The sequence below is a fragment of the Rhipicephalus microplus genome, chromosome X, assembly GCF_043290135.1.
Source record: "Rhipicephalus microplus isolate Deutch F79 chromosome X, USDA_Rmic, whole genome shotgun sequence".
Classification (NCBI taxonomy): Eukaryota; Metazoa; Arthropoda; class Arachnida; order Ixodida; family Ixodidae; genus Rhipicephalus; species Rhipicephalus microplus.
The window spans coordinates 89945562-89967139 of NC_134710.1; the positions used below are offsets into that span (position 1 = coordinate 89945562).

At 44.2% G+C, this 21578-nt stretch overlaps 1 protein-coding gene across 4 annotated transcripts in view; it reads left to right on the forward strand.

The window, feature by feature from the left end:
* LOC119176213 (uncharacterized) overlaps window positions 1–21578 on the forward strand; it is a 126165-nt gene that overhangs the window by 79430 nt on the left and 25157 nt on the right. For 3 of the 4 annotated variants that reach the window (XM_037427387.2, XM_037427388.2, XM_075877263.1), the window contains exons 13-14: window positions 15944–16171; window positions 19242–19334. In XM_037427387.2, coding sequence (XP_037283284.2) covers window positions 15944–16171; window positions 19242–19334 — 321 coding nt within the window. The remainder of the gene's footprint in view (window positions 1–15943; window positions 16172–19241; window positions 19335–21578) is intronic. The other variant, XM_037427389.2, reaches the window with a different exon arrangement.

Sequence of the window (21578 nt, forward strand, 5' to 3'; positions counted from 1 at the left end):
ATGGGAGAACTTGTCTCTGATGCTGGTGCATCCTTCATGTTTTCGAGCGGCTTATCCAGCAAAATTGATTGATTAGTTTTTTTTTAAGTGCTTCTAATCGTGATTTGCTGCAGGACATTTTATTTATTTATTTATTTATTTCTAATAAGCCTTGGGGTGAAGGCACAGCGAACACGTTTAGTTCAAGGCATGTTAACGTTTTAAATAGCATTGTCATATGGGGAAAATTGTTCACGGTTGCAGTAATTTTAGACAAAAAAGATTTCGTTATACTCAAGTGAAATCGGTCATGGCATGTGTTTCCGTGTGAGCATGGGTCATTAAAGCAGCAGCACACGAAAGGATGTTTTCGACTAAGCTTTGCCTGATTGTATGTGGCTGTGATGACACACCTGGCACTAGTGTATCAGGCAGGGCTGTTCTAGCTGCAGTACGCTTCTTGAGATTTTTACGTCAATCGGAACTCTCAGAAAATCGGCATTCGGGATACTTGCAGAGTCTGTTTAAGAGTTGTATGCGTTTCGTGCTCTCTTTTTGAGCCTACGAAGGAAGCTGCAGACTTGACAGTTACATAACCGCATTGTTCATAGCATGTACTTAAAGAATTATTGTGGGCTTATCACGGATGGAAGTGTCACCAAGATCGCCCTTGTCGTTTGCATGAATGACTTCTTTGGCACATTCGTTAAACAGTAAGAACTCGTTAATACGACACCCATTAATTCAGAAATTCGGATGATTCGGACGGCTCTATTGGTCCCGGCCAAAGTGCATGTTATTCTATGGGACCAAACCTTCGTTATTTCGTCGTAATTCAGCTCCGCACCGCTTAATTCGGACAAATGCTGACGGCTGCTGCTACACAAAAGTGTGATAAAGCAGCGCTGGCACCACTGGAGTGAAACCAAAACCTGAGTGGCATCGCCATCATCATCAACTAGTGGGGGCGAACGCAGCGTCACCGAACGTCGGCGTCTTCTTTCTTCTCCACTCAGCGCCTCCGACGCCATTTTCCCTTGTGTTGTCGTGTCGAACCATCTCTTCTTGCGGAGTTCTCTTTTTCTTCCATTGTGACCGTATTTGCATGCCACCACCATCGTGCGCTACAGTGATGGCAACGCCGAAAAAGCGGCAGAGTCCACCGACGATGACTGCCCGACTTTCGATGCTGTCCTTCCCACAGATGTGACCTTTCAGGACTACATCGCGATTGATCATGGTGTCGCCACGAGTGGTCTCCTGACCGATCAAGAGATTATTAATGATGTCACGGGCGCCCTTGAAGACCACGATTCCGACGAAGAATCATGCGAGGAGATACAGCCGCGACCTCATCGCACCTCACGGGAAATCTCGGAGGCGCTGTTAATATTAGAGGACGCTTGCCTGAACACTCCCGACAGCTTGCGTGCTGTTGGCCATTTGGAACAGTTATGAAAAATTGCGATGTCAGCCGGAATCTGCGCGAAAACGCAGACGACAATTACAAAACACTTCAACAAATAAAGGTATGCTTCTGCAGCTTGATTTTAAATGTTGTTTTCCCTGTTCATTCGTTAATTCGGCATTCGGTTATTTCGGACAGTTTTTCCGGTCCCGTGAAATCCGAATTAACGAGCTTTTACTGTATGTCAGGATTTACTGTAACGATTCGTAACTGTATTTTTACACTGCGCACTTTCATATACTGAAAAGACTTGCTGAACTGGATCGGCTGTTGTTGCATTAACAAATCAGTGTGTACATGTGTGACCTAGGCTGCCGCCACGGCAATGATATTTCGCAAATTAGTCACTCCCGCCATTAAGATACCTCATGCTTTTATGAAGTTCTCATAGCTAAAGGTACATGTTGGCATGACTCGTATGTTCATTTCAGAGCTCTTTTACAAGCACTGCCACCTCCTTTGTTGTGGCCGCTGCTTAAGCATGCACACGGTTCTTGGAGGCAGCTTTTGCACCTGTTACGCCAATTGTCATGTAATCATAGAAGGCAGTAGCGAGCTTTGAGCTGGGACGGCTGGGCAGAGTCAATGTGCCGCGACGGCGCCTACCGCTGTTTACAAACATGAAGTAGATCTATATCACTCCCTCACCCTAGTCTGATAGGGCGTCCCTGTGCTGTCTCAACCAAAGGTGCCTTTTCTTTGTTTTATGCTGTATTCCCAATACTTCCAGGTCATGAATGGTGTGAATGTCATTGGCATGACGTAGCATGCTTGATAAGAAAGTAATGATGATTTTTATCTTACTAACGAAAGATAGGCCAAAGGGTCTCACTAAAGTGTGTTGCATTATCATAACATGCCAAATTTAGAACTTCACAAAGTAGATCGGATTTGTTTTTTTGAATGGAGCAAGGCAAGTGATCATCAATAGTGTAGCTCTTTTCACACCAAGTGCACCATCAGAAAACTTCATGCTCTCTTTTTTTTTGTTAAAAATTATAGTGATTTATTGGATTTATAGTGGGCATGCACGTGCAGTAAACTCATTGCACACACTGTCTGGGGTTCGTATGGCAACCTGGATTAGTAGAGACCTCCAGAACAGACAGCGCGTGCGAACTGACCTTCAAATTGACGCTGCGATGGTGTTGCTGCCTTGCAGATAAAGCTCGGTGCATATCCCCTATAAAAATGTGTTCTCATAATAATTTTTATGTAAGAAAAAGAAGCGTTCCATAAATGTATTGGCATTTAAATTCTGTCTTTATGGGCAAAGCATGGTGTAGAAAAAAAGTCACAGCTAGCTATATAAAGTAAGAATCATAGTTTTATCTACTAAATTTTTGTAAAGATTTGCTTGCTATAATTAAGAAGCTTAAATCTTTTTGTGCATAAGTGAATGTGAACAGTGCTCGTGACTAGAGCGCTCGCTCTCATAATGCTGGTATGATTAAGAGTGCAGCCCCAAGTGGTTTCATTCTGCTTCTCTCACTTCAGTTCGTCTCTGAACAAACAAAAAGAATTCGTCAAAGCCTTGATTTTTTGTTGAACACAACTAATCAAACCACCAGAAAGTGAAGCCAAGGAAGGTATAGGGAACATAATTTGTAATCTTTGAACTGTAGCATAGTAATTTTGTTGTAAATGTAAAGAAATATAAACTGTTTTTTATCCACTTTTAATTTTTTTACATCGTACAGTGTAGACCACTTATATTGTAATTGTTTATAGTGCAGGACAGGTTCCAAGGTGGTCCTTGGGACCTCCTTTTGTATACTAAACACGTCACATTCTTGTATTCGTACCAATAAAAAAAACTGAAATCTGAAATCCTTTTCAACTCCCGTTCACCTTCCCCTATAACCCCATGTATACCCATACCGCTTATTGCGCAGTCCCCCAGATGATGAGACACCAGTTAATTAATGCGGTTGCCGGAAAATCTGTGACAACGGTAACCAGTACGCATCTGAAACGAGGTGTGAAGGGTGCGTGCCACTGGGGAGCAAGCAACAATCTCATTATGGAAGAGGGCATGTGGAGTGAAGAGCAAGTTAGACTTCCAAGCTGAGCAAACGTGTCTTTGCAACACTCCGCCTAGCTCGGCAGATTTCACCATGCAGTGTTATGGTTTCACCCCATCGAGGAAGAAGGTCAAGAAAAAGGCCCAGGCTTCCACGGCAAGCAGCTTCAAGTCCGAGCCACTAGATAACGATTCATCGCTCTCAGTCTTCACAATTGAGCTTTGTAGGGAGTTGCCTACGGCCGAGACCGAGGAACTTCGGCGTCAGCGCCACGAGCTCTGCATATAAGCCCTTGTTGATGTGGACCTGTTAAAGTAGGAACAGGAGTAGAAGCAACAGAAACTGCTTCAAGGACAACAGGTGGTGAGTTACATCGGCAGGTGGACGGAGAAGGTACAGGAACTCTTCCAGACATCGCAACCTCCCATACCTGCCTCAAGCACCGAGATGACAGCCGCGACCACTCTAGACCTCATGGGTGTTGCAGCCACCACAAGCCTCCCATACCTGCCCCAAGCACCAAGATGGCAGCTGCGACCACTCCAGGCCTCATGGGTGTTGCAGCCACCACAAGCCTTGCTGCCGATGTGTCGGCTTCGTCCGCGCTGCCTACCAGCTCAGACGAGGACATGGATATGTCGACAGCCACGCGCAAGCGGGTGGACGAAAATGTTGCACCGGAATGCCCGCGAAAGCAGGTTCAAACAGGCACGACACCGACACTCGCCTCCAACGGCCTTGGCGCCTCCCATTGGCTCTTGCTCTCTACCAACCGAGGCAGAGTGCATCTCCGACTGTGAGGGAAGCACTTCAGGGGCTTCCGTACTCGTTGTTGGGTTTTTTTTTTCTGTTCAGAGATTACGTGCTTAAGCGATTGCTTCACGCCAATCCGACCCGTTTGTCTTCTTTCTTGCGGTGACGATACTTCTCCGGCCTTTTTGGGGGCTTTCCTAGTCGGCTGCGCGTGGGGCGTGGGGGTTTATGAGTCCATTGCGGGAAGCAGATCGAATGACCCTCATTCTTCTTTTCTCTTCTCCAATCTTATCTTTCCTGTATCTTTTATTCCCCATACCCCAATTGTGTGCCGGCCTGTTGAGGTGTCCTCGTAAGGAGAGACAGTTACGGGTCGGCACTTTTCCCTTCTTTTTTTTTTTTTTTTGTTATAACCACTTTAATGGTGTGCCAGCCATCGGGAGGAGGAAGCGAGGGACTCTGTAGAAACGCCGGCAGTCCCACGATGTCCGATCCAGTTCGACCAAGGCCCCACCAGCCCAGAGGTCACGGAACACCCTGGTCACCGTACTGCGCCTTCGCCCAAACCTCCCGCCTGCCAAGTATGACTACGTGATGGTCCACTCAAAGGCAGCCCAGCAGCGAGCAAGGGCACTTTAGGCCACAGCCATTGTGACCGATCCTGCAGTGGCAGAAACCGTATTTCACCATTCCTCCACCCCTTGGCTCATTCACGGGAACGCCGCGTCTGACACTCGCGGCGGCACTTGCTGAGTGGTCCAGTGTAACGGCAGTGTGCGTCAATCACCGCTGAAACATTGTGGCGGCAGACGTGGCGATGCTGACATTCTTGTCTGAGCTCCTGACCATCAAGTAGCTCAGCGACGTTCACGTCACTGCTAGGGAACGTGCGTATCATTGCAGTAGTGTCGGCTTCCTCCGCGGCGTGGAAGGCGACCTGACGGACTCGGAGCTGAACGCAGGACTCGTGTCGACAGTGCTAGTACAGACTCCGAGCTGAACGTGACACTCTTGTTGACAGTTTCGGCATTGGCAGCGAGCAAGGAGGGACAGGCGGTGCGGATACGATTCGCCAGCAGCGTACCACCAGATTGCGTCACCCTCTGCTGTTTGCAACTACGGGTGCGGCATGCCAGGCAGCGTCCGCTGCAGTGCCGGCAAAGTGGGCTTTGGGCATGCCTTCGAGGCATGCTCGCGGGCCAGCGCTTGCATTAGATGCGGTCAACAACATCCGGCCACCACTACCTGCCGTTCCTGCTGTGTCAACTGTGGAGGGGGACATCCTGCTGACACACCCACGAGTGGCCACGCTGCTGGCCACAGCACCCACGCCGCTCTCGATACGGGCAGTCAAGGCTGCAGAACGAGAGCAGTACTGAGAGGTTCGCTCCTATGCTGCTGCGGTCAAGGCCAACGTTCCCTTGAGCCCCACCAACAATTCTGAAGAATCCCGGCCTGCAGCGCCCCACTCCAGCGCCGTGCTGATCCACCCTGCCACCGGTGAGCCTGTCTCCAACGAGCCCACCCCCTACCCTGCCCGCTGAGCCTGCCGTGGACCCGCGGGACGCCCTTATCCCCTCCCTTCTCGCTGCACTGCGTGCGGTTGAAGACTCGCTACCTCCAGGGCACCCGTTGCACGCTGTGTGCCTTGCAGCGCCCAGCAGGCAGCCCGGAACCACCCAGCTTAGATGAGAACCCTGCTGCTGGAGCAGACGTGTCTCCCTACCATCGAGACGCTCCATAGGACTCTCGCCCACTAGTGGCTGCTCTTGCTGCTGTGGCAGTTGCCCCTTCCTTGTATTGCGACCTGCGATCTGTTGACTGCTTCTGTCCTTCTACTTTCCTATTCTTTATTCCCCTTCCCCCAACCCCCCACAAGACGCTGCACCGTGCTCCCTTAAGGGCTGAAGAAATTAGGCGTCTCTTTCTTCCTCTAACCAAAACCATCACGTGGAGTGAATGAATAAAAGGCAGAGGGAAGAAAGACCGCGGAACGTCACGCGGGCTAGCTGAGCCTTTGCCGCTAGCATGGCCTGGCCACGCGCAGCTCAACATGGAACGTGCGATCCCGTCCTTATCAACTGCGCTTAACAGTTTTCTGCCGGGAAAAGCGTCGCCCTTATCGTGCTTGCTACAGATATCGTCTTTGCTACCTCATCCATAAATTTTAAACCTTTTGATGGGTTTACGAAGCGAGCTGTCGCCTTTGCTGCCAGTGCGCTGTTTTATGTAAGCCTGGTGGGCTATCATCGCTGTTTATATCCTGGCCGCGAACGCGAACTTCATTTCAAGCATGTTGTTCTTAGTGCAATGCTTGAGTTTAGTCTTTTCGATGCCAGGTCTTCATGTCTTGGACTAACTTCCCGCGACAACATATCACACAGCAGGCTAGGCTTGATCGGCATTGGTTGTGTTTTGGTAGCGGTCGCGTGCAATCTAAAATGGAATCAACTAAACTCTTTGCGGTGTCTGCACTTGAAGGGAAGGGATAGACATCGTAAATGAAAACAAGGGTGGCACGTGTATCGCTCGAATGGTGGTACATGATTCGATTGCCACGTCTTGGAATCGTGTGCGCGCCGGTGAAATCAAACTACGGTATCTTTCAGAACGTGAAATTCCGGACGTGATTCGATTGAAATTCCGTATATTGCGTACAATCGAGGCAGTCTGAGAAGTATTCGGTGAATTTTCGCTATGGTATTTTTTCTTGTTAGACCCCTCCCCACCCACATTTTCATGTTCATTTCGTTGGCAACGCACGTCTTTGTACGTTAAACATTTTTAAACATTCGTACGGAAATTTACAAGGTTTTAAGCTCCGCGCATCGCATGGTTCGATTCCCGGACATGCGAAACTGCTTGCTCAACACGTTTTGCGTGATTAGGGCTTTCGAAAAAGGTTGTTCTGATTATAGTAAGAATGTTTGTGACTATATACTGTATAGATAGTAAGCTGTCTATACTGTATAGACAGTAAGCTGTCTATACTGTAATTGCCACACTACAGTCAGGGTGGCGACTATATACTGTATAGACAGTAAGTTGTCTATACTGTAATTGCTACACTATAGTCAGGGGTGGTCCACCTGAGTAAATTTTGTTACAATTTCATATCCCTGTACCTTACTCTGCACATTTGAGTACACCGTTAGTTCAATCAGTTTTGTATGGAATCGACTAAAATGGTCAAATACTCACTGCTAGCAAATCTTCCCAACTAATTCCGTCCCACTTCCTGAAAACTACTCTTTCGAACATGCTGCTTCGCGCAACCACTGTTATTTTGCAAATTGCACTGAGTGGCACTGCTGCGAGGATTTCTCATTGCTCACGGACTGCCTAGCTGCACTGTGCAGTGGCTTTGTTGGACATAGTTGTCCATGTTTTTAGCTGTTTGTAAGTGTGTCGTTTTTTCTTTACCGCCCAAGGGAGCATGATTCCAGCCTTTTCAAAATATTGTGTTGCAGAAGAAAGGCGGAAGAAATGCGGTGTTGCGGCCTCACCAATGCGCCTAAAAGCCATCGAATGGGCTCATTTTCCTCGCCACATCTCGGCAAACTAAGTCACGTTGAATCCATCAAGACTTTGCTAATACCCCTGTCACACGGCAAATACGATGTCATTTACAGTGAATGTCATTTGTTTGTTGGCACACGGGGAAACTAAGGCCATTAGATAAAAATGATATTTTTGGTTGAATGAGTTCCTGAAACATTCGATTTCGTACCGAATGAGTAGTCTTATGACATAATAGCACATGTAAAAGATTATAAAAGAAAAGCTACTCATTTACACTGGATGAACGATAGCCATGTTTTATTTACGCTGTGTTGTTATTGCCTGTATCGCTGATGTTGATCATCCCATCGCACGTGTTGTGGTGACTAAGGTGATGACTACATGAAATCGCTGCCACCATTTCATTTCTGCTGCTGAAAGTCGGTCTGTGCGCCCCACTTCAGTTCACTATACTCACGCCGGGTCATATAGTCATTTATGTTGGTTTTCGAGTGTGTGGTGCAGCTGTAACAAATTGCAGGGGTGAGACAGCTGCGCATATTGCGCATTTTTTATACATTTCCGTGTTCTTGCACCAAACTGCTCCAAAAGCATACAAATCAAGAAAATTGCACTGAACTGCTCTGAAACAGCCTCGAAAGCTAGAATTTATGCCAACTTCACCTTCAGTGGGTCAAGAAGGGAAAGTTTGACTAATAAGACGCACCTAATCGATATGTGCAGTGTTTTTTTTTTTTTTTCACTTTGCACCTTTCTGGTGACAAAGGCTCCCATGGTGCCGCCATAATTTTTAAACTTTTGCAAATATGCGTGACCCCGCAAAAATGTGCTGCCGTGCATCAAGCGTGCTGCTTCTACTAGCCAGGCTGTGTGTTCTGGTGGCACTGTCCACTAGCGAAAACTACCGAGTCGGGTGGCAAGCGTAGTGGGGTTGACTTTCCAGTTCTTTGTTGTGCGTAGTGCGTTCCTCCGGTCACTGTGGCTTTCATGTCGACGCTGTTGCGTGCGGTCACCTACGAGCACGTGTTTGCCGTGAGCGAGTAACTGTAAACGTGGAGTCATTTCCTTGCATCCAAAGCGTTTACGGGATGCTCTGGTGCATGCAAATGGGTTATCAAAATGGGTTCCGTGAGGGGCAGAATGTGGGCAACCCATTCCTGGTTTACACCCATTAGCTACTAATTTATTTAGACAAACGAGTTGTCATTGCATTTTGCATTTTAAAAAGCCATCGCACGCGAAATCCACACATCGGTGTCTGCAGGTAGAGAGAAACACTTGGTTACATGCGAAGCTGGGGTGACCAAATGCGCATTCAAATCGTTGTAAACGATATTAACGGGCACCTCGGTGCTTTATTCGTGACTCATTACGCTTCGGCAATCACTTGGCACAGTTTTCATGAATGGTGATTTGCCACGGCTCCATTTTGTAATTGAAACTCGCAACGAGCGCTTAAAGAGGCGTCGCTGCATGCATGCCGGCCCTGGGATACGTGAGCTGGGCTTATCTACACGAGCTGGGCCCTGGGCTTATATCAATCAGTGTTTCGGTCGGCGGCAGTGTGACTTGGTTTTCTTTCTTTCTTTTTTTTTTTTTCAATGAAACCTGCCTCTCTACGTTCAGCGATTTGTTTGCGTGGGCACAGATTTTTTTTTTACCTGTGCTACGCGAGCACTTCACGCAGGTCATGGGAGCGGCGCGGGCAGCTATTGCATGTCGATATATTATCGGAAGTTATACATCATTGGTGATGACCTATAGAATATTAAAGAAGTATAGAACTGGCCGACTTGCACTGTATTAATAATACGTGGTTTCTCGTGTGGAGAGGCGTTATCAGTATTATTCGCTTAGCACTTAGTGCCATACGCACGCGCTTTACGAGATAGTGGATGCAGTGAGGTTTCTTGGCTCTCGCGCTGCCCTCTTGAAAGTGGTCCTGCACGAGGTGGCCACGAAGAGCAGTGCAGTGTACTTTTGTTGTCAGTTAAAAGCTCTTTACGTCATCATGTCAGGCTTTTCTTTAAGCGAACGGCCACTGTTACGTCACTAAGAGCCTTGTGCAATCATAGTTTTTGAATTTCTTTTTGAGTGTGATGCGTTTTTTTTTTTGTATGCTTCTTGGGAATCTAGCTTTCAACAAAACCTTTTTAAATATTATTTCACATGTTATGAGGGCTAGATATAGATAGGCCACATGGTATGTAAAAAGGTTGTGCAATTTATACCTAGTGATAATCTGTATAAAAACTTCCTTCAAAATTTGTTTCAATGTTATGTGTATTATAAGCTAATTAAAATATGCACTGGTGCTCCACATTGCTAACAATTGGTATTTTTAAGCTCCCAGGACAATATATTAAATGTCGCTAACTGCTCCAAAGCAAAATTCTGCTCTGAAAATGAAATTTCGCTGCTTCAACAACTGCTCTCATTTTAGTATCAGTCGTCTCACCCGTGTTTAAGTAAAACGTTGGCCTTAGGTCTAGAAACTGAAGGTTTAATTCCTGCGGAAGTTCTGTCGTAAAGTCAAGTACGCTTCCATTTTCTTTAAAGGGACCCTAAAGAGCAAAAAATTTTTCGCATATCAGTAACTGTGATTTAACAATCCCAAAAACACCTTTCTTACTGCGACAAGATGCTTGGGAATGGAGAAAACATGCAAGAAGATGATTCGAGTGGAGATTCCGCTGAGATTCCTGCGCCAAACACAGTGACGTGGAAAATATTGAAGGCATCAGCTGGTTCCTACGTAGCTTCTACTCAATAAAAATGAAGTATATTGTCTTCTGTGGGTGTCCTAGACCTCGCATACGAAGGTTTAAAAAGTTTTATCGAGCCAATGTTGTGAAAATACGAAAGACGTTTTGAAATTTGCTATGTGATGCCCAAATGCAGGGTTGCAACAGCTGCAACAATTCTGCCAATTTTATAAAATTCTTCATTTGTGCGCCAAGTTGTGCCAAAATTATGAAATTCGCCGAAATTGTGCCGCGTTGTGCCAAAATGATCGTGCAGCCTCAAAATTTTCTCAATTGCGCTAATTTGAGTGAGAAATGGAGGCCACTTTGGCCACCTGTATTTTGCATCATCAATCTCTTTGGGCAGACCCTAACTCTAACCTGCAGTGTAAGATAGCTGCTCATTAGGCCAGTACACTCGCTAAGCGCAATTGACCAGATGAAGTAACAACGCTGCGCACCCGTCGGTCCGCTGACCCCAGCAGATATTTACCGGCGGGACGACGCAACTTCAAGACAGCAATGTATTGCCGTAGCCAGCAACGTGTTGCCGTAGCCAGCAACACTTCATGGGAAATATGAATTTCCTAGTCGGCAAGCGCGGCCATGGCATGGTAGAAACCATTAGGAACTAAAGCTGGAAGTGTACAAACTCTCAGCACGTCGAGTTTGTGTGCTTCCGGTTTTAGTTCATGCCATGACGACGTTAGTTACAATAGCAATGCCACATGCGATAGATGTCCAGTGCTGTTGCCAGGCCAACAGGCACGCGTCTTTATTACTTCATCTGGTCAAACGTGCCTTGCAAGCAAGCCGAGAAGTTGTGCCTTGAACCTAACCCCTTCGTGAAAAAAAATGGAGGGGGGGTTGTGGTACGAAAATTTTTTAGTCTTGTTCTAACCCGTGCAGAAACACTGCTTAAGCCACCTTGGTTACAGTACACGGGTGACCTGCGGAAAAGCGTTATAAGATTTGGAAGGGGCTTATAGTAGTAGCCTTTACACAGCACCCTTTGTTCAATTACTGATGTGTGTATACACCACATAATTGTGAGTACTAATATGTTTGCTGACATCTAAAAAGTCACTGGCAAAATGATTTGGAGTACAATATGACATATCTGTAGCCATAAAAAGTCATTTTTCTTCTTTTTTTTTCCAGTTTTATGAATCTCGCGGTGACCATCTTGGAGGATCCACATTTGAATTCTCAGACTCTGTCAAGCAATTTGACAGGCGTAGCTACTTCTAATGTGGACCTCATCATTGTTTGCTGAGTGGGGTGATTAAAGAAATTAACTTTTGTTGAAATAGCTGTGTTCATATTCACTGTGCATGATTTAGGGAATGTTGAATGGCTTGTACATATATATATTTTTTCTAAATCCAAGCCTTCTTTCTCAAGCTGCTCGAAATTCGGTCTTTTATGATAAAAAATGAATGTTTCTTTCTCTTGTGACCTGCTCCAAATTTGGGTTTTAGTGCTCCGAAAGTAATATTTTGCTGCTCCTGAAATTGCTCCGAATTCTATTTCGGCTGTTGCACCCCTGCTAATTGTGTAAAACGACCATGTTTGTATTCTAAGAGCACCTTTTTACCTATAAGAATTATTTTTGTGGATGCAGACATGTTACGTTGAAGTTTTTAATAGGGTTTTATTTCTCGTAAAGCCACGGCTCAGGAAGGCTAAGGTCATGGTCATCATTTTAAAATGACATTTGTTTTTGTTTTGTTTTTTTCGTGTGACAGAATGCAGGTCTGTTTAAAGTCATTCATTGTAAATGATGTTAGATTTGCAGTGTGACAGGGGTATTAGTTTGTAAGGCACAGGGCAAAAAGTCCGAGAACCGATGGGGATGTGAAAAATGTGAAGTTGCTCTTCACATGCCCATGTGCTTTTTCACTCATGAAAATCATACTGAAGCACCTGATGCAGTCAAGCATTGTTTAGTAAATGAAACAAAGTTTGTTATTCTATGACGTTTATCGTGGATTTTATGGCAGTTTAGGTGCACCAACCCAAGCTGCTAGGGAGCGCAAAAATTTGCCGGCAGAATACCAGGCAGGAACGACCTGGTATTGGGCTAGCGGGTTAATAAAGTGACACTAACACTCGCATGCGGTCGTTTACTTCTAGTTACAACATTTAATGTCACAGGTCTTCAGATTTGGAGATCTGGTACGCCATTGTTAGTTTAATTATCTTGGATTACTTTGGATTTTTAGGTGCACGAGAGATTGTGAAATACACGGGATATTCCCCCTTTCCACTTGTTAAACTCCACAAACCATCAGACGTTTAACCCCACATACCATCATCATCACCTTTAGGTGTCGATAATAGAAATTCCTAAAGTCAGCAATTTTAGGGCAATAATACAAAATAAACGCTCATTTGAACAACTCTAATCTGTGTTCAAACCTGGTGATATATACAAGTAAGCATACTATGGTGTCATTAGCTTCAGCTTGTTGCAGTCTTTTACTACACGGCAATTGAACACAGCAACTTTGGCCATTTTTTGTTGAACCTTAAGCCCAGGATTCAACATGGTGCCTTTCATGCAGAAGCTATTGCGAGGCTGAAGTGAATTATGCTATAGGGGCAACTAGGAAATAGCATTATATTTGTCAAAAGTAATATAAAAACATTTTTGGCAGTATAGACATTTTTTTAAATGCTTTATGTATACTGCAGTAAGTAAGCCTTGACATCAAGCATATGCAAATCATCAATTGAATCAGTTCTTGCGAAAGAATTAGGTGTCAAATGGGGTTAAAGCAAATGCCATTTGATTTGCCCCAGTGTCACCTCACAAATTACATTAAATCCTAAGGTATTAGGAAGTTATACCGTTTTCAGTGTCCATGTGGCACAAGTTTGGAGATATAAATGCTTTATTTTAAAGCTACAAGGCCCGTGGCACTTTCTGAAACCACTGTAAACTCAACTAAGAAAAGCAACTTAGTGTTATTGTGCCATAGCTATAGATGTGTAGGAACAATTGTGAATTATCAGGCCTCTGAAAAATAGTCCTAAAAAAAGAAAAAAAAAACTGCTCAGGGCTTTTATATGGCCTAAGACTTCAAGGTGACAGCCATGCAGAATCGCTATTTTATTATGCACCTTTATCAGCATTGTAAGAATCAGCAATAACTATAACTAAGTAGGTTTTAATAATTGATTAATTAAGCTTAGTACTCACTTAATTTATTAAGCACTCATTAACTTTCACTCACTTAACATTCACCATTTAACTTTCACTATTTAACGTTCACTTTCGCAGAGACGAAGCGAATGACGAGCTCGCATTCCTCGATCCAAGAGGCACACAGATTTGTCGTGTGACTTTAGGCCAAGTCAAGCCAGTTCTACTTCTTAAAAATATTTTTGAGGCACACAAATCTCTCAAAAACTAATTGACCGTACAGCTTGCGAGCTTGGGATCATGAGGCTTGAGGTTAGTTTTTTTGGAGATTTATGAGCAATGATCTCTGAAACCAATGCGTTAGGCCATAGGCTTTTCCAATGATACAGTACAGCAGTGGTAAGAGGGAATACCTCACCTGTAAGAATACTGTTCTGGCCGAATTTTCACTTGTTCATGTGCACTTTGGAACACTTTTTGAACGTTGTCATAAAAGCTGCCTGTCTGTTGAAAAGGCACCTAGAAATGTGTGAGCCAAATATGACCCTGCTCATGGCAGAAAATTTTCAATTTCATTTCAAATACAGCCAGTGATTGCTTGCTTTCCCCTCTGCAAACTATGCAGCAGGTGGGAAGAACCCAGTGTGACCATCTCGGAGGCCACTTGCCACATTGTGTAGGCACTGTGCACACCCATGCAGTGCCATCACGTGTTGGTGCCACGTACATCTAAACCAGAATTAGCAAGCAGTAGGACCACAAAAAAAGTCACAGCATATCCTCGGAGTGAGTGATGATGAGTGGGTGAAGCGTCCGTCAGCCCGTCTGTGCTTCCATTCGCCCATTCGTTCTTGCTTCCGTCCGTCCGTGCGTTTATCCGTCTGCACGCCCGTCCATCTGTCCGTCCGTCTTCTAGTTTGTCTGTCCATCCGTCCGTGCATCTATCTAGTGAACACTAAATGGATGCACGGACCGCCATCTCGCATCTCGCATCCCCTGTGGCACATACCCGCTCCGCGCGTCCGTTCGTCCATGCGTCTGTGCGTCCATCTAGTTAACACTCCAAGTGCCGCCATCTCACATCCTGGTGGCTACGTATGACAACGATGGAGGATAGACAAATCCACGCCCTAAGGAGCTTCGCCCAAAAAAATGCTTAAGGTCTTAGCGCATTGATTGATTAATATGTCAGGTTTAACGTCCCAAAACCACCATATTAATATGGGAGACGCCATAGTGGGAGGGCTCCGGAAACTTCGACCATCTGGGTTCTTTAACGTGCACCCAAATCTGAGCATACGGGCCTACAGCATTTTCGCCTCCATTGAAAATGCAGCTGCCGCCGGTCATAATGCATGGCAGCATAACCTTTGGGCCAGGTGTTACCTCGTCATTTTTTTGCCACCCGTTCTGTGTTGCTTCCAGCATGCTAGTGGCTACAAAAAAAAAAAAGAGAGAGAAAGTGTATGTTTTGTGTGATAGTTTTGGGTAACTTCACTTGTACTTGATGACTTTAAAGAATTTTTGCAGCAGGAGATTGATGAAGCAGCGGGGACCAATAGTGATGTCACTGTATTATAACATGTGAAGGTGTCACAATTAAATTTTGACAGACTGAATGGTTATGTTAAAGGCATCTTGATGAATTTTTGAAAATGGTTTTTGCACTTGAAAGGATTTTGTGTGTTCTTTTTCTTCTGAGGGTTGGCAATGGCAGCATCTAAAGCAACAGAGTGAGGCATGTATCATGACACCATGGTGCATACACCTTTTGGTTACAGAAACTGAAACTGACTTGGAGGACAAATCTTAAAGCAATTTATGTAGCATTCTTTGATGGTTAAAGGTATTATTTATGCTGTTCAACCTGTTTAACCCTACCCCATCAAATCTCAGTACCATTTTTACAGCACAAACAGGTAACAACTGTAGATTGCCTGATGATTGGTCTGCGAGCACTTGTAGAGTTAAGGTAGTATGGTGTAAAAAAGAAGTCGCTCCTAAATTATAAATTGCATGTTCTTGTGCATGGTGTGTGCCTTAACTTATGTAAGCATGAAAGACGCGTAAGGTGGACGAAGAATACAGGACAAGTGCTACTTTCACAATCGTGTGTGTTGCCATTATTATTTTTTTGCTTAGTTTTACAGTTTTATGGCATTTGATATGAAAGCAAGACTCGCCTGCAAGTATAATCTTGTCTCAAATTCATCAGCATCAGTAGCATATAAATGTTTGAGTAGTCTGTGTGGTAAATATGGTACTCTCATTAATAATGAATGTGAATGGTTTCTTTGTTTTCTAGGCAGAGGCAATTCACATGGCCAAGCAGCGGCAACAAAATGATCATAAGGAGCGGCATGAAGATGATAGAGAGGTTGATGAACTGCTCAACTACATCAATGGAACCGACACGGGAGGCCGTAGAAAAGAATCCACACATATGGCTGTGGAATCCAGCGTTGCGAACACAAATTCCTCATCAATGGTGAAGGGGACTCTGACCAAGCGACATAAACGTAAAACCAAGAGGGTATGCTAATTTTCAGATCATGTGTATTTTATTTGATTGCTGGGATACTGTTGCTCCAACTTAACTGCTCTGTAAAAGAGCAACCTGAAACTTAAAATTTAAAGAAAAAGTCTCATCTTATAGCCGTGTGGCAGATTACAGAACACATGTGTGTTCGAGGTAAAAACTGCCATTGTTGGTTATTAACCTGCTGGCTAACGAAAGCATCTAACCAATAGAACAAAAAGTTGCATAAACTTTTCAGCACATGACAAAAGAATCGCATGACACTTTTTGAACGTGGCAAATTAGTCCGACTTAAACTTGTGTGTTGCACTGCATTTGCATTTTATTCGTTCTACAATTGTCACCATTCTTCTATCATTAGAATGAATTACATTTGGCCAACTTTTTAAAAATCGTTTGGGTTGTTTGGGAGTTATCTTTTCTATAATTGTTTCATAACACTTGTAGCTTTTTTGCTTTGCGTCACACCCCGCCACAGTGGTCTGGTAGCTAAGGCACTCGGCTGCTGACCGGCAGGTTGCGTGATCAAATCCCGGCTGTGGCAGCTGCATTTCCGATAGAGGCGGAAATATAAGAGAGACTGATTCAGTCGAAACCCGCAATAACGAAACCCCACGAGTACGAAAGCCCGCGGCAACGAAATATTTCCGGATCCCCGGCGAACGTTCATAGAAGCCCATGTATTATGTATCTTGCGGCAACGAAATGTTTTTGGACAGCGATCCCACATTAACGAATTTTCTACCACGGTGCAAGCCTTATTTTACCCTCCCGCTTAAGGATAACTGTCGAAAATATGCTCGTATGTGTGCTATGCGCACTTAAAATTTGTAAGCGTCTGCTTTTGCTGTGCTAGTGTGGATACCGACATTTTTGTTTACTTAAATCGGTGATGGGGTCTGTGTCCGGCAACATGCCTGGCCACACTGCAGAAGGCGGTGGCAAATGATCATGCTGCGATGGCAAATGATCAGGCGATGGCAAATGATCAGGCGATGGCAAATGATCAGGTGATGGCAAATGATCACACTGGCTTCACCAACACCGAGCAAGCATCATGCACGGAGTGCGCTTCAGCCTCACCAGACGAAGATTTGGACAAAGGCGCACTTGACAGCAAGAGTGGTGGCAGTGCAGTGCCTCTATCCCTGACCAACGCCTGGAGGGAACTTCGAGCCATCGACATCGACATCCCAGATGAACTCACCGTTGATGCGTTCGTTCCCGCCGATGACGACGTAGTCATGTACGAAAAAGTGTCTGACGAGGTCATTATCGAAAGCGTGCGCGAAGCTGACGACACCGAGGATCAAGAAGAGACGCACCTGGAGAAACCCATCCCGCGGGTTGTTTTAAATGCGCTGGACACCCTTCTCTCCTTCTACGGCGCACATGACAACGACGTAGCAATGGACCACTTTTTCCAGTGCGAAGGGAGAGCTCTGATATTGTTGCATGGCAAGGGTCGGCAAAGTAAGTTGACCGACTTCTGGCAATAAATTTTCGTTCTGCTGTCCGTATCACTGTTTTTATGTCTCACACTCGCGGCAACGCAATTCTCGCGAAAACGAAATCTTTCGGTTTTCTTGGTTATTTCGTTATTGCGAGTTTCGACTGTATAAGAAATAAATGGTTATAAGAGACACTAGTATGCCAACAGTAAAATGTGAGGGATAGGAAAATGCCTATGAGGTCTCCTGCTTATAAGAGACATCTCGTATAAAAGACAAGAATTGCTGCCCAAAGCATGCCTCTTACAAAGGGGAACTGTAGTACTCTAAAGGACCCGTGAGTTTATTCACTCAGACTCAAATAAAGTCATGAGTCAGAGTTAGTCCAAGTGAATAATATTTCGGTGAGTTAAGTTCGAGTGAATCCATTAGAGGAGAATTTTAGTGACTGCGAGTTTCAGTGAGCCGTAAGGGCGAGGTATATTTCATGCACGAGTCTGAGTGAGCTCTAAAATGTTTGCCCAGTTATGGTTGAATTTAAAACATTTATTATTGATCCTCTCCAGGTTGTGCTGGCTGCTGTTGCTGCCTTGCCAAATAAACTCGCACAGCAAGGAAAACGCCAGGAACTGTTCTTTGCTCAGATTGAACCCCAGGCTTCCAGCACAAATGTGCAGTTATAGGACTCATTGTAAAAGCTTAATTAGCTCAGCTCTTAGTTATTCCAGCGCTATGGCTTTTAGGCCATAATAATGTTCGAGTGTCCCTCATGCTGACATCATCTAGCTCTGTGAAACTAAGCGTATGCACTCTCACATGAGAACTAAGTGATGGTTTCGAAATGTTTGGATGTTGTAATGAATAGTAGTGCTGTGTCCCCTTCCTGCATTTTTTTCTGTTGAAGTCTGCAGTGTATCCCTCATCAAACTGTGTGGTCCCTTTTCTCTGGCTCGGGAAACCTTGCCTTTCATAGATTACCACACTGTGTGAAGTCTGCATAATTTTTTTCAGATTAAAAAGTAATAATGGAGTTGTGGCATTGTTTAGGCAGTTTAGTGCAGACCATCTCATTGTCAAAAGTGTGGCAGTGTCTGATAGCAAATGAAGGTGATTGCTGACATGCTTGCAAGCATGAGTACTTACACCAGTTATCGTCACCAAAAACGAAATCATGTACATGAGCTACTACCTACTTTCTGACATTAAGGCTAATGCTGCAATTGGAAGAAGTTTAGCTGCTTATGTCTATTGGTATGATTCTGTGCAGTACAGCCTGTTTAAACGAAAAATTGAGAAATTGTATAGTGGTGCTATAGCCAAATACATGAACAGCTGTGCTCTCTTTTTGCCACATTATGTTCTTTGTGTAAATATCGTCATTTGCAGCAGCAAAAAATGTTGCACTTAAATACGAAGATCAAGCATTCATTCCATGATTCATAGTTCAAAGTACTTGGGGGTTTGTTTTGGAACACTAATTCTACATTAATATTTCTATAATTATAATTATGATGCCATTGGTTCTTTATCATAATCATAATGCCTTTGGTGCTTGTCATTATTCCAAATTCACATTATTTGTCTATGAATTCATTGGATTTGTTTTGTTTCAGAGAGAAGAAATTGACAAGACAAAGGAAGCAATAGAAATAAAGCTTCCTTCTGTTATATCAAGGCTAGTACAAGCAGAAACAGAGGTGCAGAAGGTGGGCATGCAATGATTGGACTGGTGATAGTTCTAGGGGCACCACATTATATACAAAGCAACCCCTCCCCCCCCCCCCCCCCCCCCCATAAAGAAAACACGATGTTAACAGTAACAAAGCAAAAATTACCGCTGCAGAGCCATTGAGAGAGAGCGTATGTAAACCTGTATAAAAAATTTTTTAGACTTACTTTTTGAAGCAAGTTCTTGGTAAAATATTGAAACTTTGGTTGAAATTTTCAAGCCACTCTTTGAGATCTTCTCTGCAAAGGCAGTAAAATAATTTTTAGTGTGGCCTTAGACAGAAATAGTCCCTATATATAAATAGAAATGTTTTAAAAACGCTTTTTATCATCAGCAGTGTGCTTTAAAACGCAAAGAAATGTTACGCTACTTTCATCCTCACAGGTACAGATAGACAGACATTAAACAAGAATTTGTGAAGTAGAACTAGCTAGATCACTGGGACCAATATCTGCCGAGGCAACTAACATACTCTTGTGCAAGGCTAAGCTCATATCATCTAAGGAATTCGAAGAAAGGTATATTATGTCGTTCCCAGACCACACCCCTTACGAATCCCCCGTTCCCAACCTCTACGAGCAAGCTCACCGCATCGCGCGAAGTCTCACGTTCCGCGCTCGCGACGGAGCTTACCACGAGGTACCGAGAGTAGAGGAGTGGTGGGAGGGGGATAGAATATTTAGGTTCTGCAACATTATCCAATTCCATCAAAAGTCGAGGCGCAGATTTCCACCACCTAGCTTCATATGAGACAGATCTCAGGAGGTTGACTGGAAGGGGACTTGAAGCCAGAACATTTCCCAACCCGGTGCACCTAAATCGCAGCTACCCCGAACTATACCCAAATGACTTGTGTAAGCTATGTAGCATTTGACACGCCACTCTAGAGCACATTTTATGGGAATGCGCACAGATTAAGGACACAAATGCAGTCTCCTCGGAACAGCTTGGGGCACGGTGGAGAGCCGGGATTATCAGCTCAGATTGGGAAGATCAAATATAGGCCACATGGGAGGTGGCTTAGAGACGGGGTCTCTCCACCACCCCTGGCGCAGTTTAGACGCATGCTTCAATCCGCTGGTTTCAATGAAGTGGCTCACCACCAATACTAAGCTGGTTGTATACTGTTTAATACCTCTGAGGGATTCCGTATACGTGAAAACGATTTTTTTTTTTGCTCTTAATGCTCTATGCCAGATTATAACGAAGTTTTATTATGTAATTTAAGGCAGAAACTTGCCAAGGTTGTGACTAGTTGAGTGTATAAGATGTGTACAGCTTTTTCTTTTATTGTGTGAAAAATGTTGGTCATTATGAAAACTAATATGAAAAGTATTCAACGTTGGATCAGTTCAATTTGTATTGGGCATTTTAATTGACATTCACTTCTATCTCAAAAACTGCTATTCGTGCACCCCAGGAATTTGTGTCTATGCAAACACTGTCACTGGAAGTAGTTTCCTTGCTCAGCGATATACGGGGTGTTTCAGCTAAAAAGCACCAAGTAATAAAAGAATAATGAGCGCTACCCATATCCAATTAGTTCAGTATTGTTCTTAGCCATATAGAGCATGTCAGAATATTTTTTTCGACCCACCAAGCTTGGCAAATAGTAAAAATTGCTTAATGAACTTTTTAAATAGGGACTCTAGAGAAAAATCTCTAATACAGAACTTGTAGTGCTTAATCAAATATAATGAAATTTTCAATCTGCAGTAAGATAACTATGCTGCTTTATTTTTTTTGCCTTTGTTTAAAGTGTGCGAAATTCAAAAAATACCACGTGATTGCTGCCTAATGCACGATGTTTTTAGTGCCCTCACATGCATGGTCAAGGAATTATCAAAAGCTGCTCACACACAAAGGTCGCTTGAACAGGCTATTGGTGAATGCAATAGGTGTGAAGGCATGGTAGGATAGTACAAATAAAAAAATTGACGAATATGCGGCCACCACATGCGAATGTGATAAGAGTCCGCAAGCAGCATTCGACGCAGAGCCGTCCTTTTTTTTAATTTTTTTTTCAGCCTAGCAATAAACATGGCACCCTCGCCCCCTCCATCATAATTATCGTTGGCCCGAAAATAGAAGAAAAAAATGTTGGCGCTGCATTGAATGGTGCCTACGGACTCGTATCATATTCGCACGTGGTGGCCGCTTTTTCGTATATTTTTTTAAATTGTACTATCCTACCATCTCTTGACATCCGTGGTATTTACCA